At 42.2% G+C, this 15,419-nt stretch overlaps 1 protein-coding gene across 1 annotated transcript in view; it reads right to left on the reverse strand.

Annotated features, from left to right (window-relative positions):
• FGF2 (fibroblast growth factor 2) overlaps window positions 1-11,395 on the reverse strand; it is a 14,391-nt gene extending 2,996 nt beyond the window's left edge. Inside the window, exons 1-2 of the mRNA XM_009289512.1 lie at window positions 11,329-11,395; window positions 4,333-4,436 (exon numbers count right to left, since the gene is read on the reverse strand). Of these exons, the coding sequence (XP_009287787.1) occupies window positions 4,333-4,436; window positions 11,329-11,395 (171 nt within the window). The remainder of the gene's footprint in view (window positions 1-4,332; window positions 4,437-11,328) is intronic.
• Between the last annotated feature and the right edge of the window lie 4,024 nt (window positions 11,396-15,419).

Below are 15,419 nucleotides of genomic sequence, written 5' to 3' on the forward strand. Positions count from 1 at the left end.
GCGGGAACCGAGTCTTTACAACCTCCGCTAGGAAGGAAATGGCTTCCACAGTGCGCCCGTGGTGAATTTAAGCCGCCACTGCAAGACCCCACGTACAGACGAAAGGCATATTCACCACGACCCCCTCTCCTACGCACTAAACCCACAAAGTAAACACAATCACAACTCAGAGAAACGCATCGTTTTTATTTAGCCTTCCTCGTATCTCTCAGGTTTAAAAAGTAAAATTTGAGATTAAAATTGAGATTAAACTCCTCAAACAGATTTTCAGGCAATTTATGGGTGTTATAAAAAAAAAAAAATCAAAAAAGGGTGAAAAACGAAAAAGATAAAAAGGAAAAAGTTTTTTGTTTTTGTTTTTTTTTTTACATTCATCAAGAGATTTTGAAAGGTGCCATGTGATTCGCTCCGGACACTTAAGTCCTTATTTCTCCACAAAGCAGACAAGATACCAGTGTTTTCCTACAGTACATTGCCAATGTAAATATTTTGACATAAAAGTAAACATTTAGGTGACAAATGATAGTTCAGGCTTCATGAACTATGTATTCCTTAACATCTGCCAAAGGCGACATTTTGGAAGCTGGACTGCTGTCCAGCAGGAGTTGGCCACCGCGCTGTGAACCTCGGCCCCTGGAAAAGTCCTGGATATCAATGGTTTTCTTAAATACCCTTTGGTCTAGGCTGCATTCAGAGCGGCGATCTGGCAGTGAAAGCTTTTCACAGCACATCGTGAAATACCTGAACTCTACAGCCCTTCGTGAAAAGGATAAAGGAAGGGAAAACACCTGGGGCAGTGACGGGGAGCGAGTGCCGCTCAGCGCCTGCCCTGCCAGCAGTCAGTATTTTATCAGCTGCCAAGCAAGACCTCCATCCAGAAGAAGTCTGAGAGACTAAATAAAACGCTGAGTGCAGGAGTTTTTAACGTTAGCAATGTTGGTCGTAGCCGTGCTGGTACTACGGTCTGCCGTGTGCCACCACTTACAGTAGCCAAACCGTAACGACCGCCGAAATCCTCAAGGTGATTCACCCGGGGCAGATTAATTGACCGAAAGAGGCAGCAACTTCCTGCGACAAAGTTCTTCCTCCCTTATTTGCACGGCCAAATGCCACCCACTGATTGATTTTTTGGTGCAAACTGCATCTGCCTTAGTATGACGTTATGCCAATTAACTAGTTTTGACATTTTGGACTCAGATTAGGAATTAAAATTCCTCAAGTTTGTTCATTCTCAAAACTGAAACCAGAGGGTTAACCTGTAACTATCACAGCAGATGGACTATGACCCGAGAAAGGTGATGATCGTATTTAGCCTTTTCTAACTACGAAAGGGCCAGGAAACGAAGGTTATTCTCACAAATATTCTTGTACCACAATTTTAATCCGTAACATCAAAAGAGAAGAATTTCCCTTCAAGTCCTTCAGTCTGGCAAAACCTGTCCGGTCATAGCGAAACCACATAAGCATGACAGACAGAACAAACAGGTCGTATCCTTAAATGACAAATTATTTCTCGTGAAATAGAAAAGTTAGTCAAAAGTGCAATTCTTCCTTTCATGGGAAATTTTGAGAAATTTCTTCGTGAAATGAAATAATCAAACACATTTAATTCCATAAAGTGAAAATATTTCATTATTATAATTAAATGAAACCGGAAAGTCAAAATGAGCCATATCAGAAGTGAAATGGTTCAATTTTTCCATTAAAAATCTGATGGAATAGATATATTTGTGCAGAAATGTTTTTAGTTAAAACAGCATTTTCCAAGGGGAGGTTTTGACTGGCTGCATTAATAACCAGCCATTTCCTTCAGTGACTGAACGGGTAAAGATTACCTCTCCCCCACAACAACTGGGTCTATTTGTAAAAGGAGAGCATGAAACTGCTAAATTAAAAGCCGTATCATCCAGCTCTCAAGACAAGAACGCGATCCACTGCACCGCCACGCAAATCACCAGTGTAAGCAGTGATATGCTGGCTACGCAATAAATCATTTTGCAAAACCCAACTCGGAACAAACCATAAAGACACATCTCAACAAAGTAATTACAAAAACATCCAACTAGATGAAAAACAGGACTGAATAATAATTTGCGAAAGTATTTCTGAAGATGTTGCTACATGTATAAAACAAGGACACTACGCAAATTGATCCTTGACCCTGAAAAGTAATAAAAAAGAAGAAACAAAACAGATGTTACAAAGGACAGAACAGTACTTGAGTGACTAGTGGATTAGAGAACTAAATAGGTGTTCAGAAATTGAAGTGCCATAATGCTTTAAAAGAAATAACCAAAGGTTTCAGCAGATACGAATTCACGCGCACTGACGAGGTCACTTCACCGCAAAGATTTCCAGCATACGCTCTTTCAAAGCTCTCGCTGAAACACAACACTGCTCAAACTGAAAAAGAAATGCTGGCAACTAGGAACAGTTTCATGAATGTGTTTATAGGCAGAAAACACTAGAGGCACAACTGGCCACAAACGGTTGGAAGTCATAGTACAGAAATCCTCACGGAAAAAACACTGCCTGTGCGCTCCAGAAAATGATCGTGAAATTGCAGAAGTATTCACTAGGCTGGCTGAAGAACAAAATCTTAACAGTAGAGAGTTTTCACCTATGAATAGCAAAAATGAAGAGCTGTAGGAAGTAGTGTTTGCAGTAAACACAATTCGAGTAATAGCCGTTTCCAGAAACAAAGCAAAACCAAAACAAAGGTTTTATCAGCTCAAGTGAGAAGCACAAAGCGACCCAACTTTACCAGATTTTGAGAGCGCAATTCCGAGTGAATGGCGGATACTTTCCAAAGCACATCGCCTCACAAGAACGAAGCAGAGAAAATTGCTGCATATAGCTGCAAGGGAAGCATGTTCTATAACCAAAACCCACCATGCAACAGTAGGTTGGAAGTCCCAAACATAAACACCCCCAGGTGTTCGTAATTTTACAAATGGTGCTGAACACCCCATTTTGGCCATTCGCTGTCACTCAGGGTAAGGAGGGCAATTTGAATGGGAAGCCGAATGCCACCACACCAGCACCACAGGAAATTCCCAATTATCCTTAATGCAAGAACAGCACAGTGGACTACTCCTCACATTTTCTTCATCTGAGCTGTCACACGATACCCGAGTAAGTAACGCTGTAACTTGAAACAGGTTCTTTAACTGTATTCACAGGCATAAACAAAACGGGCTTCCTGGAGCCAGGGACGCGCGGTGCTGAGGAGCACACCAGGGATCCCTGCTCGTGTAAAACTGCTGAAGTGTTTTGTTTGCCTTCAGACTAATTTCACTTAGGCAGAGGCAGAACCGAGGGGAATCAGAGGTAATTTCTGCAGCCCTTGGCACGGGTCTGTCATTAGCTGCAGTTCAGCTGGGGTGAGGAATTCACTTTATTATTAACACCTGTTCCTAGTGGGGACTCGCACAGAAGCTGAACGGGGCCGTGTTCAAGATACTAAAGCATCAGGGATTATCTCAACCTGAAATTCTAGTAGGATGCCCTACGGTGGTACTTCACAAGCGCTGAAAGTTTGTCTGCACTGAAGGTTGTAAATATGGACGAGAGATTTACAGTCTCTACCTCTCCTAAGCAAAATGAATGTAACTGCAGCTCTTAAAGCCAATATGTTTAGCAGACTCTGAAAATGAGTAAGGTCTCCTAGAGCTAAATTATAAATTTTGCTTTAAAACACAGTTAAAAATTAAGCTGATACCAATAAAATGCATGGAGTTTAAAACTAGTCTCATTAGAGACTAGTTCCATTTGCCTACATTTAATAACTTTTTTTTTTTATCATGACATTTTCAAAAATGTTTTTCTTGCCAGTTTTCTAGTTTGCAAGTATACATGACCAAAAAACCTTGATTCTTTATGAAGAGGAAAATGAGAAAACAATATATACAGATTACTATCAAAAACATAAAAGTCAAAATTTAAAAAAAATTGGCTTTGCTTCCTACGTTAAAAGGGTCTTTACAATCACTTTATGTGAAAGTAAGTGAAAGAGGAAAAAAATTACTCGGGGGGGGGGGGAAAGGAGAGACTTCAGTCTTCGTTTGTTCTTATAATTTCCTTCTACACACGGTCACTGTGATTTTTCTCTCTCAGACAGGCCACTCCAGGTAAATTTTGCAGCTTCTAGGTGAGGGCAGTCGTACCCATCTCTTCCTAGTTCATAGTTCAATTAATTGACAAAAGTCACGCGGAGCTAATTTCTCCCTGATAAATCACACACAGAGAAGTTGAGTAAGTCCTGCTGGAGGAGAGGACCTACCAATACAGAGAGACACAGACAGAGATAAAGATTAAAAAACCGCTGCTTACCAAGGCCAGCAACCTGCCATCCTCCTTCATAGCCAGAAAGCGATTTGCACTTACACCTTTGATTGACACCACTCCTCTTTCTTCTGCTTGAAGCTGCAGCTTGACTGCGAACAAAAAAGACAAAAGTAAATTTTCACAGCCATCGCGGTATTTCAGCACTTGACAGCGAAGCCTACTGCTTCAAACCTAAAACCAGAGAAAGACTGAGCTTCAGCTTGCAGCGAAGACAGTAGACTTTTGACCTCTAGCCTTCCGATCCCATTTTTCATCAAAGAAAATGCTTATTACAAAGTAAGTAGCTATTGTCCAATTGGCAAAAATAAGCATGCGTTATTCTTCTATCTTCATTTCACAAAAAAGCAATTTAAAAACCCATAAAAATTCCTTGAAGGACCACTTACGGCACGGTCAACCGCTCAGAGAAGATGGGAATTTTTCATGGCAATTTTCTTACGGAGGTATTTCTTAATGTTTATCGAACAGCATCGGACACTGAATGCATGCAATTCTATACAGCTAGATTGTCAGAGGCATGAGTCTGGACTATGATTAAGACCATTCAGGACCGTATCACTCGCTAAATGTTCTAGCAGTTCCCAACAGAAAAGTTTCCATTAGTTTACATCATACATCCAACAAGGGGTTAGAATAAACAGAAAGAACTGCAAAAGTAGACGAGGATAGCAAAGACACGAGAAATGGTGTTATACAAATTAGGAAGATGAAAAGTGGGTTTATTTGAATCAATTATTTTAAAAAAATGAACAGTCATGTTTGTTTGAAAGTCCGTAAGGTCATATCACGTAGCTTTTAGCTACTGCCTGTGAATTAACACAAAGTCTAAACTGATTTTTCTAGCTACAAATCAAATCCAGTAGTTTAGATTAACACACAAACGTTTTCCCCTTTGCCGACGGCTTGTTTCAAGCTATAAGCCAAAAGTGGCCTCCACCTAAATCCAGAAGAGCCGTTTGCTCTTTTTCTCCTTTATTCTTCCCTGATTATTCCTGTCATTGCATTCAGAATGAGAAATGAATCAAGCCTTGAAGTGGCTGAAACAGCGGAGCCAGGAAGTTGCATCTCCGCTGCATTTCAGCCTAACCTTAACAGGAGTACCTGGGACACTGCACCTCAAAGTGCAGGTTTTTGAACCAGTGGCTACTCAGGAGGGGGAATACTGCGATACAAGAAACTATACCGAATACCATAGAAAAGTCCACCAGATACCTTCTACACGACTTCCATTTCTTTTGAGCCGCAAATACCTAAATGCTGTGTTGGAACTGCCATTTTTCTGGAGAATAAGGGAAGGAAAAGGAAGCAAAGTACACGTTGTCCTAAACCATAGAAGATCCTGTTCTATTCCAACCATTTTTAGAACATCTCCCTCTGACAATCTAACTTTATTTAAAGCATCACTTAAAAAAGGGGAAAAGGCCCATACAGCAACTCATATGAGCTCTTTGGACTGCTTGCAGCTTGACATGTGGTCCTTCCTCCTCCCCTTCACAGAAAATACATGCCCACTCCCTGCAGCTCCATCCCATTGAGACAGCTTGCACAGGCAGTACGATTCAATCCCATTTCTGCTAAAAACAAACACAACCATTTCAGCAGCAGTGGAACAAAAAAAATTGGATCTCCCAAAATCCCTAGGTTTTCCTCTATTCTGGATGGCCATTATTTCCAGTGAAACCCGTACCTGCAGACCCTCTCACTTAAAAAAGAGCAATTAAGAGCGAGCCCAGATGAGTACTGTGCTTCTGGGCAATACTGTGCTTCCATCCACAGTTCCACTAAACGGGGATTTTTAAGAGCAACTGTACTTCCATGACAGGAAGCAAGATCATGGCAACACGGGCATCAAAAATGAGGAATAGCTGAGAAACAGCTTCTCACCTTCTTGGGATGCATAAAGACAAAGACGACTCTCACCAAAGAATTGAGCAGCTAAAGAAGGAACGAGCAGGATGTCGCAAGCCGGTACTGTTTATGTGTCCATCAGGTGTCCAAACGAAGGATATGACTCATCTGGTGCGAGACTATCAGTGTTTCCAAAAATGAACTAGACTGGAACTTCTCCTTCCTTCTGCTTGTCATCCCAGAAGTTATTTTGGGAATTAGTTAAAAACATTTTCTGTTTGAACAGACTATACAGAGATCTGACCATGATAAAAGCCCAGCTAGAGGAACCGACAGCTGTGCTCCATTCACTCAGACGTTCTCAGCCAAGGACTCGCACCAGTTTGTGTTTGCCCATTTCTGTCTTCGAAGGGTTCTTGAGAAACACACCCCTGGTTCCGTACAGTAAAACTGGTATTACAGCTTAGTGGGGAAAGTCGGATGGGCAATACGGGTATACATCATCTCAGACACGAGCTTCGTTCACCTACCTGCTTTTGTGGAGTATATAGTTTTTTCTATTTAATGATGCAGTTCTAAAAAGCTTGACCTTTTAAGCCACCAGAATAAATGCTTGAAGTGCGTTTGGAGCGGGAGCATCTCTTGAGATTCAGAGGGAGTTTGCTGCTTATTTTGCTTTTTGTTGTGGGGAAAAAGATTTTTGCAATACAAATGAAAGCTTTCTTGGTTTACTTCTGTTGCTCCTAAAGACAGGACTGAAGAAACTCCAACAATAAGAATACCAGGAACATGAAATCTTTAGGATAATTGCTGCAAACCCTTTTTTAAGCATTAAAATTATTTCATCTGATTTTTCCCCAGATACAGACAGACATGAGTAAGAGTTGCTTGTAAATCCACTAATTTGTATACACAACTGAAGCCAAGCCATATTAATAGAAATGCTGCACTCTAAAGAAGATAAAATGGTTTCTTATGAATTGTGTGTCTGTTGCCATTTTGCACAAAGAAAAGAAAAAAGAGAAACCTCTCATAATTCACTAATAACTCCAGACTTCCAAGGAATACAGAAACCTCTGCAGTCGTAAAAAGTTAGGTGAAATGTTTAATTTCATCCCAGAATCAAGTATCCAAAATACAGCCCTCCCGAGTTACTAGGCCAAAATCAGACTTGTGAACAGCTTCAAAAACCTTCAGTGCAACTCCTTGCCCTCTGGGGAAGCAAGAATGTGGAGAAGTGCTCTGGGCAGGAACTGGGGGAAATGGACTTTTGAGATGTGCCCAAGCATACAGCTTTCACCGCACACTTAACAAGAAACAGCTGTGTGAAATAGCTGAAAAGTAATATTAATTACTGCAGTACGGACTTCTTATGCTTCGTGACTTTCTCCTGACAAAAAAAGCACACCAACTCCTATGGCATCATACCGGGCCAAAAGTTCAGATTCCATAAAAACAAACTTTTACTAAAGGTTTTTAAGGCCTGTAAAAATATTTGTATAGTTTGGAGAAGCTTGTGAAAAGCGTTACTCTTTAAAAAGGAGAAGGAGGAGAAAAAAGGAAAGAAAAAGAAAAAGATTTTCCTGCAGAGTTTGAAAAGTGCTGCAATACTGAAAGCCCCAAAAGCAAGATCAGCTTCACTGGATTTTCCTCTCTAACTCGAAAAACACAAGACTAAACAGAGCCAGAACAGTACCGTAAGTTTTTCAGGGGTTTTTTTCAGGTTTCAGCGTTATTTCATGGCTTTATTAATGCAAGGTAAGTATCTGCCGCAGTGTTATGTTGATCTGGAGATGCCAGCATACAATACAGCCTTACTAATCAAACACATTTTGACCATGCAATCATCACCAGCAGCAACAGTTTTAGGTTTAGCTCAATGCAACTTGGCACAATCGGTCAGAAGAGAAATGTAACACTTGACAGCGATGATCCGTATCTTTTGCAGCCTTTAGGTCACCAATAGCAACAGTTCAGACACGGACCATCATTTCAGATCTACTCGTAATATTTGTTTTCGGCATACTTGAACCTCAAAGCCAGATCCATGAAAGGAAATTAATTAAGAAGTTTGTAATCCAAAAAAGTAGCACAGATTGTTGTGAAACAGCTAATTAATGAACTGAGGGCCAAAAAGGCACATTTTTACCAGTTATTCTGGCAGTCCTTTGGGAGGGCCTCCCTCTAGCACGGCAGTAAGTTATTTCACTATTCACATTCATAGAATCATAGAATAGTTTGGGTTGGAAGGGACCTCTGAAGGTCATCTAGTCCAACCCCCCTGCCGTGGGCAGGGACATCTTCAACTAGAGCAGGTTGCTCAGAGCCCCGTCCAACCTGACCTTGAATGTTTCCAGGGATGGGGCATCCACCACCTCTCTGGGCAACCTGTGCCAGTGCTTCACCACCCTCAGTGTAAAACATTTCTTCCTTATATCTAGTCTAAATCTACCCCCCTTTAGTTTAAAGCCATTCCCCCTCGTCCTGTCACAACAGACCCTGCTAAAAAGTTTGCTGCCATCTTTTTTATAAGCCCCCTTTACGTACTGATAGGCTGCGATAAGGTCTCCCCAAAGCCTTCTCATACCATGAGATTCATACCACGAAATTCATACCATGATCCATACCTCTCATTCATACCATGCCTTCTAATTTGCGATGAACGCCAAGTGCAAGGCTATGGTCGATGCCTTGCTCGGCACGCTGAGCAAACATCTTGAGGACTGAGGCTAAGTCATCACAAAGTTATGAAATAAAAAAACCGCCCTATCCCACTTATAACCTACGCAACCTTTATGCACTGACAGCTAAAAAGGACTCTGTAAATTTACTGCTACTATTAAGACTCTCTTTGGTATCTCTTCATGATAAGCCGAAGTATGATCACCTTCCCTTTTTCTGCCGAGTAAGAAGAAATGAAGTGCAAGACATACAAATTTAATTTCATGCCAGGGTAGAAACTCTGAGGAAGGAGGATAAAGTTGTATCTTTGGGAAGATATAAAAAGGCTTAGAAAACATGAATGGAATAAAGTTAAGGCACTGAACTATAGTTCAGGAGATGGATTTAAAACCTTCCTCTGACACAAACTTTTAATACTGTAAAATAAAATTATAAAAGTTTCCTAAATGAGACTCTCCTTTGAGCCATTTCCTTGTTCCTGTATTCAGCACAATCGCAAACCTGTTACCTGAACACTTGAATCGGTTAACAAAATGCAATTTATGGATATAACAACATGGTCCATAATACTGCAGTACAGATTTTCCCAGAAGACAAGACACCAAGCCCAGAAGAAGCCACCGTAGAGCCCTCTGACAAGCTGTACAGTTAGAAGCGCAAAACCAGATGTGGCATCGTAAGATGGAAAGAGAACAAGCCACATGAAGACAAAATTCTCAAACCAAAATTAAATTAATCAATAGGTATTTATAGCCTGCAGGACAGAAGGCATTAAACAAATTTTTAATCAGAAGATGACTGTTTAAAAGCTACCAGGCTCAAAAGCAAGAAATGCCTATAAATGTTCCAATTATAGGGAAAATATATACAGTATCTGAAAGTACACGCTGAGCAAATCTCTCCGTGCTCACCCTGCCCATGACATCAGGAGATCCCATCACATTCTTCTTGGAACCACATTTTCCAATTCCTCTGTGCCGTAATAAACACGGGAGTCAAGTACCACTACCTGTGCCCTGGCCCTTCCTCAGGTAACTCACCCACCCAGCAGCAGCACCACCAGCCCCCAGGTAAGACCATAAAACTTAAGTGTTCAGCACAGGAAAAACATGCAAATGTACAAATCAGACATTTTTAATTATGGGTCCAGAGATTTTTTTTTTTTTAGTCATTCTGTCAGGATAATGAGTTTTTCCTCAAATTTTGCAAAAGGATTCCCATACCAAAAAAATCACAAGCTGTTCGTCAACCTCTTGAGCTGCAAGATGCTTTCTACAGGCAGACTGCATCCAAATCCTGTCTCCAGCTGCTAACGGAGGGTGGTACATCCCACTTCCAGAACATGGGAATTCCGCATCTTGCGGCAGCCGAGCTGAGAGCTCATTGAGCCCCTGCTCTTCCACCAGGATCCGTGGCAACCTCTGGATCTCAATGCAACGGTCAAAACAGAGAGCATCAATGGTTTGTCAATGGTTTTTCACAGCAAGGTCGGTGAACCACAGCTGAGCCAAAATAAAGGAAGACTAAATCCTGTGAAAGTTTTGACCGTGTTCATTTTTGACAGGACATGCAAAAGGAGTCCTGACTCAGCACCAGTTGTCTAACATTGTTAGAGCTATCATTAAAGACTGTTTTTTACATACATATATGTATATATACAGCCTTCTAAAGCTGTAAGGGTAATCTAATACCCAGAATTTCCAGTACAGATTTTATTTTACAGTCATATGTCTTCTTGCTTATAATACCATCTACATCTCTATGTGGCAGATTACCCAAACAGCAACATCTACCTAAGGAGATGACCACTAACTAGGAAAACACATCACTTTGGATGTAGTTTGAGTGAAACTACTATGCCTTCCAGTAGTATAAAAAAAGGAGAGAGTGGGGGGACATTTTTTTTCTTCACAATACATAGAGGCTGCGTTAGGAATACATATTCGCGGATGTTTCGGCTGAAGAACAATACGAGCTACAGCCTAACCTGAATTTCCACTGCAACCAGTACAATTTGTGGCGTTAAAGGCTGTTGAACCACACTGCAACATGCACCAAAATGCCTGGGAGAGAGTTTTCTCCACCTGCCACTACACACAGCCCCTCCTGGACAAATACAGCTGTTCTGTATATATACACACATACAAGATGAACCCGGGTTTTTTTGCCAGCTTCCTTTCCATTAACACGGGAAATTCACAGGTGCGCTCTTTCCAACAGCGACGCTCAGACGGAGATTCTTACCAGCATCTGAAAGGCAGAATGACTGAACGGTCATTTTCCTTTTTGTTGCAAGACAATTTGCAGCAGATCAAACCTCTTCAAGACCGCTCCCTGATGTATACATTAAACAGGTTCAACAGTTTCGGGGCTTTTGTTTTTTTGGGGGTTTTTTGGGGTTTTTTAGATCAGGTCCTGATCCTGTGACATGTTAAAACACAGCCAAAACACTGACCGCACTGATGTGTTCCTCCCCTGCAGCCAGCAGAGCTCTGCAGGCACGGATTTCTGCATGCATTCATGTCATTAGTGGATTGCGGACGTAAAATTATAGTTACACATACATGACTATCCCTCTTTCACAGGGTATATGGTCAGGACAGATCTACAAGTTGCAGGTTAAGCTAGCCAGCATATTTGAGAGTTACAAATGGGCATTTATTCCACAATTTCAGAGACTTTTCTAAGAATATGGAAGTTGGAAAGCGGTATTTAACAGCATTGTGGTTGGCAAGGTTTCAGATGCCTGTTATGAACCGGATCTTCCCCATCTTTTCTTAAAGAGCTCAACAAAGTATTTCCAATGCAGTTTTGCATACGCCAGTGGAGAAAAGAATTTTACCGACAAGTAGCACAACACGGACGGAAAAGATGCTAGCAAATGTGGAGAATACAGAAAACGTGTACATTTTCCAAAAGTTCTGTTATTGCCCTGAGCACTAGAACTGAAAAATTACGTGTACAATGAAAACCCTGAAGTCCTTTTACAGTTCTCCCAACCCAGCAAAGCTTTTTAATGGCCCAGACCAAATAATACTGCACTAACTTAAACGGTCCCAAATGGTTTCATTGCTCTGCATCATAAAAGGTTCGGCCAAAAATCTCCTTCACAATTGGTTTATTTACAAGATCTTGGCAAAACCTAGCAACTTAATACTTCAGAAAAAGAGAGCTTCACATTTTGGAAGTTACTGACTGCTGAGCTCGTACTACCTTTCTCACACACTCCCAGTCGGACATCTGTTGGCAGCCGCAGAGGAACAGTGCTGCCAGCCTCCTGCACCCCAAGCCCTTTGCCTGGGGCAACTGGCGTGCGCAAAACCACGTGCTGTTATTTTACTCATAGCAGCTGCATTGGCCAAGATGTTCTGGGGCAGGAGTATGCCACAGTATCACTAAGGAAGAGGGAAGCAAAGGTCATAGTGGGGAAAGAAAGGGACAGAAACACGTTAGGAAAAAATAAAAGGCAGACAGAGATGTAAAGAGCAAGCAGCAGGGCAGAAGGGCCACGATACGTGTACATACAGTACACGAGGGTGCTGTACTGGAGCACGAGGCAAACTCCCGCACCTCAGGTAGGTGGAATTTGAGATGTATTAGCCAAATGGATTCATAAAATTCCCGTTTTCCTACTCTTCCACAAGGAAATGGGAAATCTAACCACTACATCGGAGAAACCCTAAAATAAAAACCAACCACAAGCTCCTGGCTTTGGATACACTTACACAGCAAATAAAGGTATGATTAAAGCCTAAGCTTTACTTCCGCTATAATCTACCTAGTAAAGATCCCTACAAACAGACTTCAGCGCGGACTAAAACCGTGAGTACCCAGCCACTCAGAATCACACAAAATTCAGGTCAGAAGGACCCTATCTAGTCCAGCCTTCTGCTCAAGGGTCTCCATCGCTTCACAGTGAAAACCCTGCTGCCACATTTTCGCTACTGTCAAACGTACGTGCAAGCTAAATCAAAGCTCACAAGTACTTCCGCTATAATCTACCTAGTAAAGATCCCTACAAACAGACTTCAGCGCGGACTAAAACCGTGAGTACCCAGGGTCTCAGAATCACACAAAATTCAGGTCAGAAGGACCCTATCTAGTCCAGCCTTCTGCTCAAGGGTCTCCATCGCTTCACAGTGAAAACCCTGCTGCCACATTTTCGCTACTGTCAAACGTACGTGCAAGCTAAATCAAAGCTCACAAGGGTTCACCGATGTTTCCTGCAGTTACACCTCTTACTGCCGTAAGGCACAACCACAGTGCCCCACGCACACGTACACGTGCAGAGGCTGCTTTCATGCTCTGCAGAGTTTTCCCACCTACACCGAAACGCTGCTCCCAGGGCAGGACCACGCAACCTGGATATCCACTTTCAGTACTTCCACCCTTCCCTCCAGGACCCCGAACGCTGCCCTGAGTACCCCGAGACGAGACGCCAGCATCATTACACCACCTACCATCTGCACACGCTGCTCTTTGCTGTTCTGCCTCTCTCACTTAAATAGCCTTCTTAAGACAGCAGGAAAGAGAAGCCTTTTTCGTGACTGTAACGTCACTATTAACACCCTGCAAGGATGTGATGTAAAATACCACATTTTACCAAGAGGACTCTGGGCCCAAGAACATCGATCAGCCAATGCTCCAAGAGATTATTTGGAGTTTCTGAACATCTCAACAGCAAACACATGCCTTACCCAGACGCAGCAACTAACAGAGCAGCTTATGGACCCTGGAAAAGAGGAATCTGATACTATTTCAGCCCCCGTTTTCACTAACATACAGCTGCTGTATTTGAACTAAAAAAGTCATTAGCAAAACACCTCTCACTCAGCTTACAAGAAGGGAGAGTTTATGTACCCCCTGAAAAATCCCAGGCTGCACGTCTCTGGATCAATGACTAGCATTACTACAGCCTCTGCTGTGGAAAAGCTAAACCCAAGCCAAAGGCTCAGGGCCCATCTCCAACATATTTGCAGAGGCCCTGTAAGGAAAATCCTTCCGTGAGGCCCCCGAATGACACTGCGGTGAAGCTATTGCACCAGCTCCCCATCACTCGTCCTCCTGCACCTCCGTGCCCACAGAAAAGAACAAAGCAGCAACTATTTTGCAGTCTCACTGCTACAGAGGCAGATCACCTCTGGAAGGAGTAAGTATCAGAAATGCAAGGAAGTTCATAAAAAAAGGGGGGAAAAAATAAGAACCAGCAACGCTTTGCTAACTGCACCCCCCTATGACCCAACTCCCACTCCCGCACACTCCATGGCTGAAGCTGGCCGATTCCTTCATGCTTGGGGGCAACGTCTGTTCCCAGCCAGGTGTCCAAGCAAGACACACAGAGGCAGGCATGCTTGCTCCACACCTAACATAATAAACCCTCCCAAACCCAAGGGCTGGTTCAAAGATACACATGCATGTACACACGCACGCAGATGAATACCCCCATTTTGGCATTTCCAGAGCCAAAGCTGCCCGGCTGGGTCAGATCCAAAACCCCAGCCCGTGAGCTAGTGCTGCCTACTGTAACTTATCTCTAGGAATCAGAAATATCTTTGGCGCTCTCTCTCCCACATCTAGTCTCTGACACTTTTTGATGTCTCTTTCTCAAAGACATATTAAGCATATTAACATCTTCCGTTAACTGATGAGCTTTGCGTTGACGTATGAGGCATCCCCAGCCTTGAGACCACAAACACAGAAACAACTCTGCTCGCTTTCATACGCTTGTCATAAAACAACTGTGCCATTGCCGGAGCTGCTGAAGTACACACTGCCTAAAACCTGCAACACGTGTAGGGGAGAAAGGAGGAACACATATGAAAAACAGCAAGTGAACCCTTGCAGAAGAGGTGGTCTTTTAACCAACAAAACCCACAGAACAGCAAAAAAAACAATCAAGCAAATGAGGTGTCACACTGAGAAATAGTGAGTCACACTCCCGTACAAAAGCACATTTCTTTGCTTTTGCATGACAACATTGTAAGTGTATCTTTTTCCTTCTTGCCAGCCAGAGGCTTAAAACCACTCACAAACAAACCTAAGGTCTTGAAAATGTAAACACCTACAACAAAAATATACACTTCTGAAATATGAACACTTCAAAAAGTTCCGGTTACACTTAAGAGTAAATCCAAGGCTTTAAACAGAATAATAACTTGTGTGACTGTTTACCTATCAACCCACTAACCTCGTCTACCACATAACATGGACATTCACAGATTTTAAGAGTTTTCATCTTTTTAAGTAGTACAAATACTGAATACAATGAAAATTATTTCCCTATTCAGGTTCTCCATCTATTCTCATTTATATCTTAACCGCAGTTCCTACAAATATCCAACTCCACCTAACATATACCTACCATACCGGGAATCCTCCCCAGGAAACGCTGATTACCAAATACACATCATCCTCAAATGTTCCCTATAAATTTCATATAAAGGACAGTAAAGTCATCCTGCAGAAGAACAATTTCAGAAGAATGTGACATACAACATTTCTGGCAACAGTCTGGCTTAGTGCTCCTTGCCTGTGTACCCCCG

This window comes from Aptenodytes forsteri, unplaced genomic scaffold, assembly GCF_000699145.1.
Source record: "Aptenodytes forsteri isolate BGI_AS27 unplaced genomic scaffold, ASM69914v1 Scaffold109, whole genome shotgun sequence".
Classification (NCBI taxonomy): Eukaryota; Metazoa; Chordata; class Aves; order Sphenisciformes; family Spheniscidae; genus Aptenodytes; species Aptenodytes forsteri.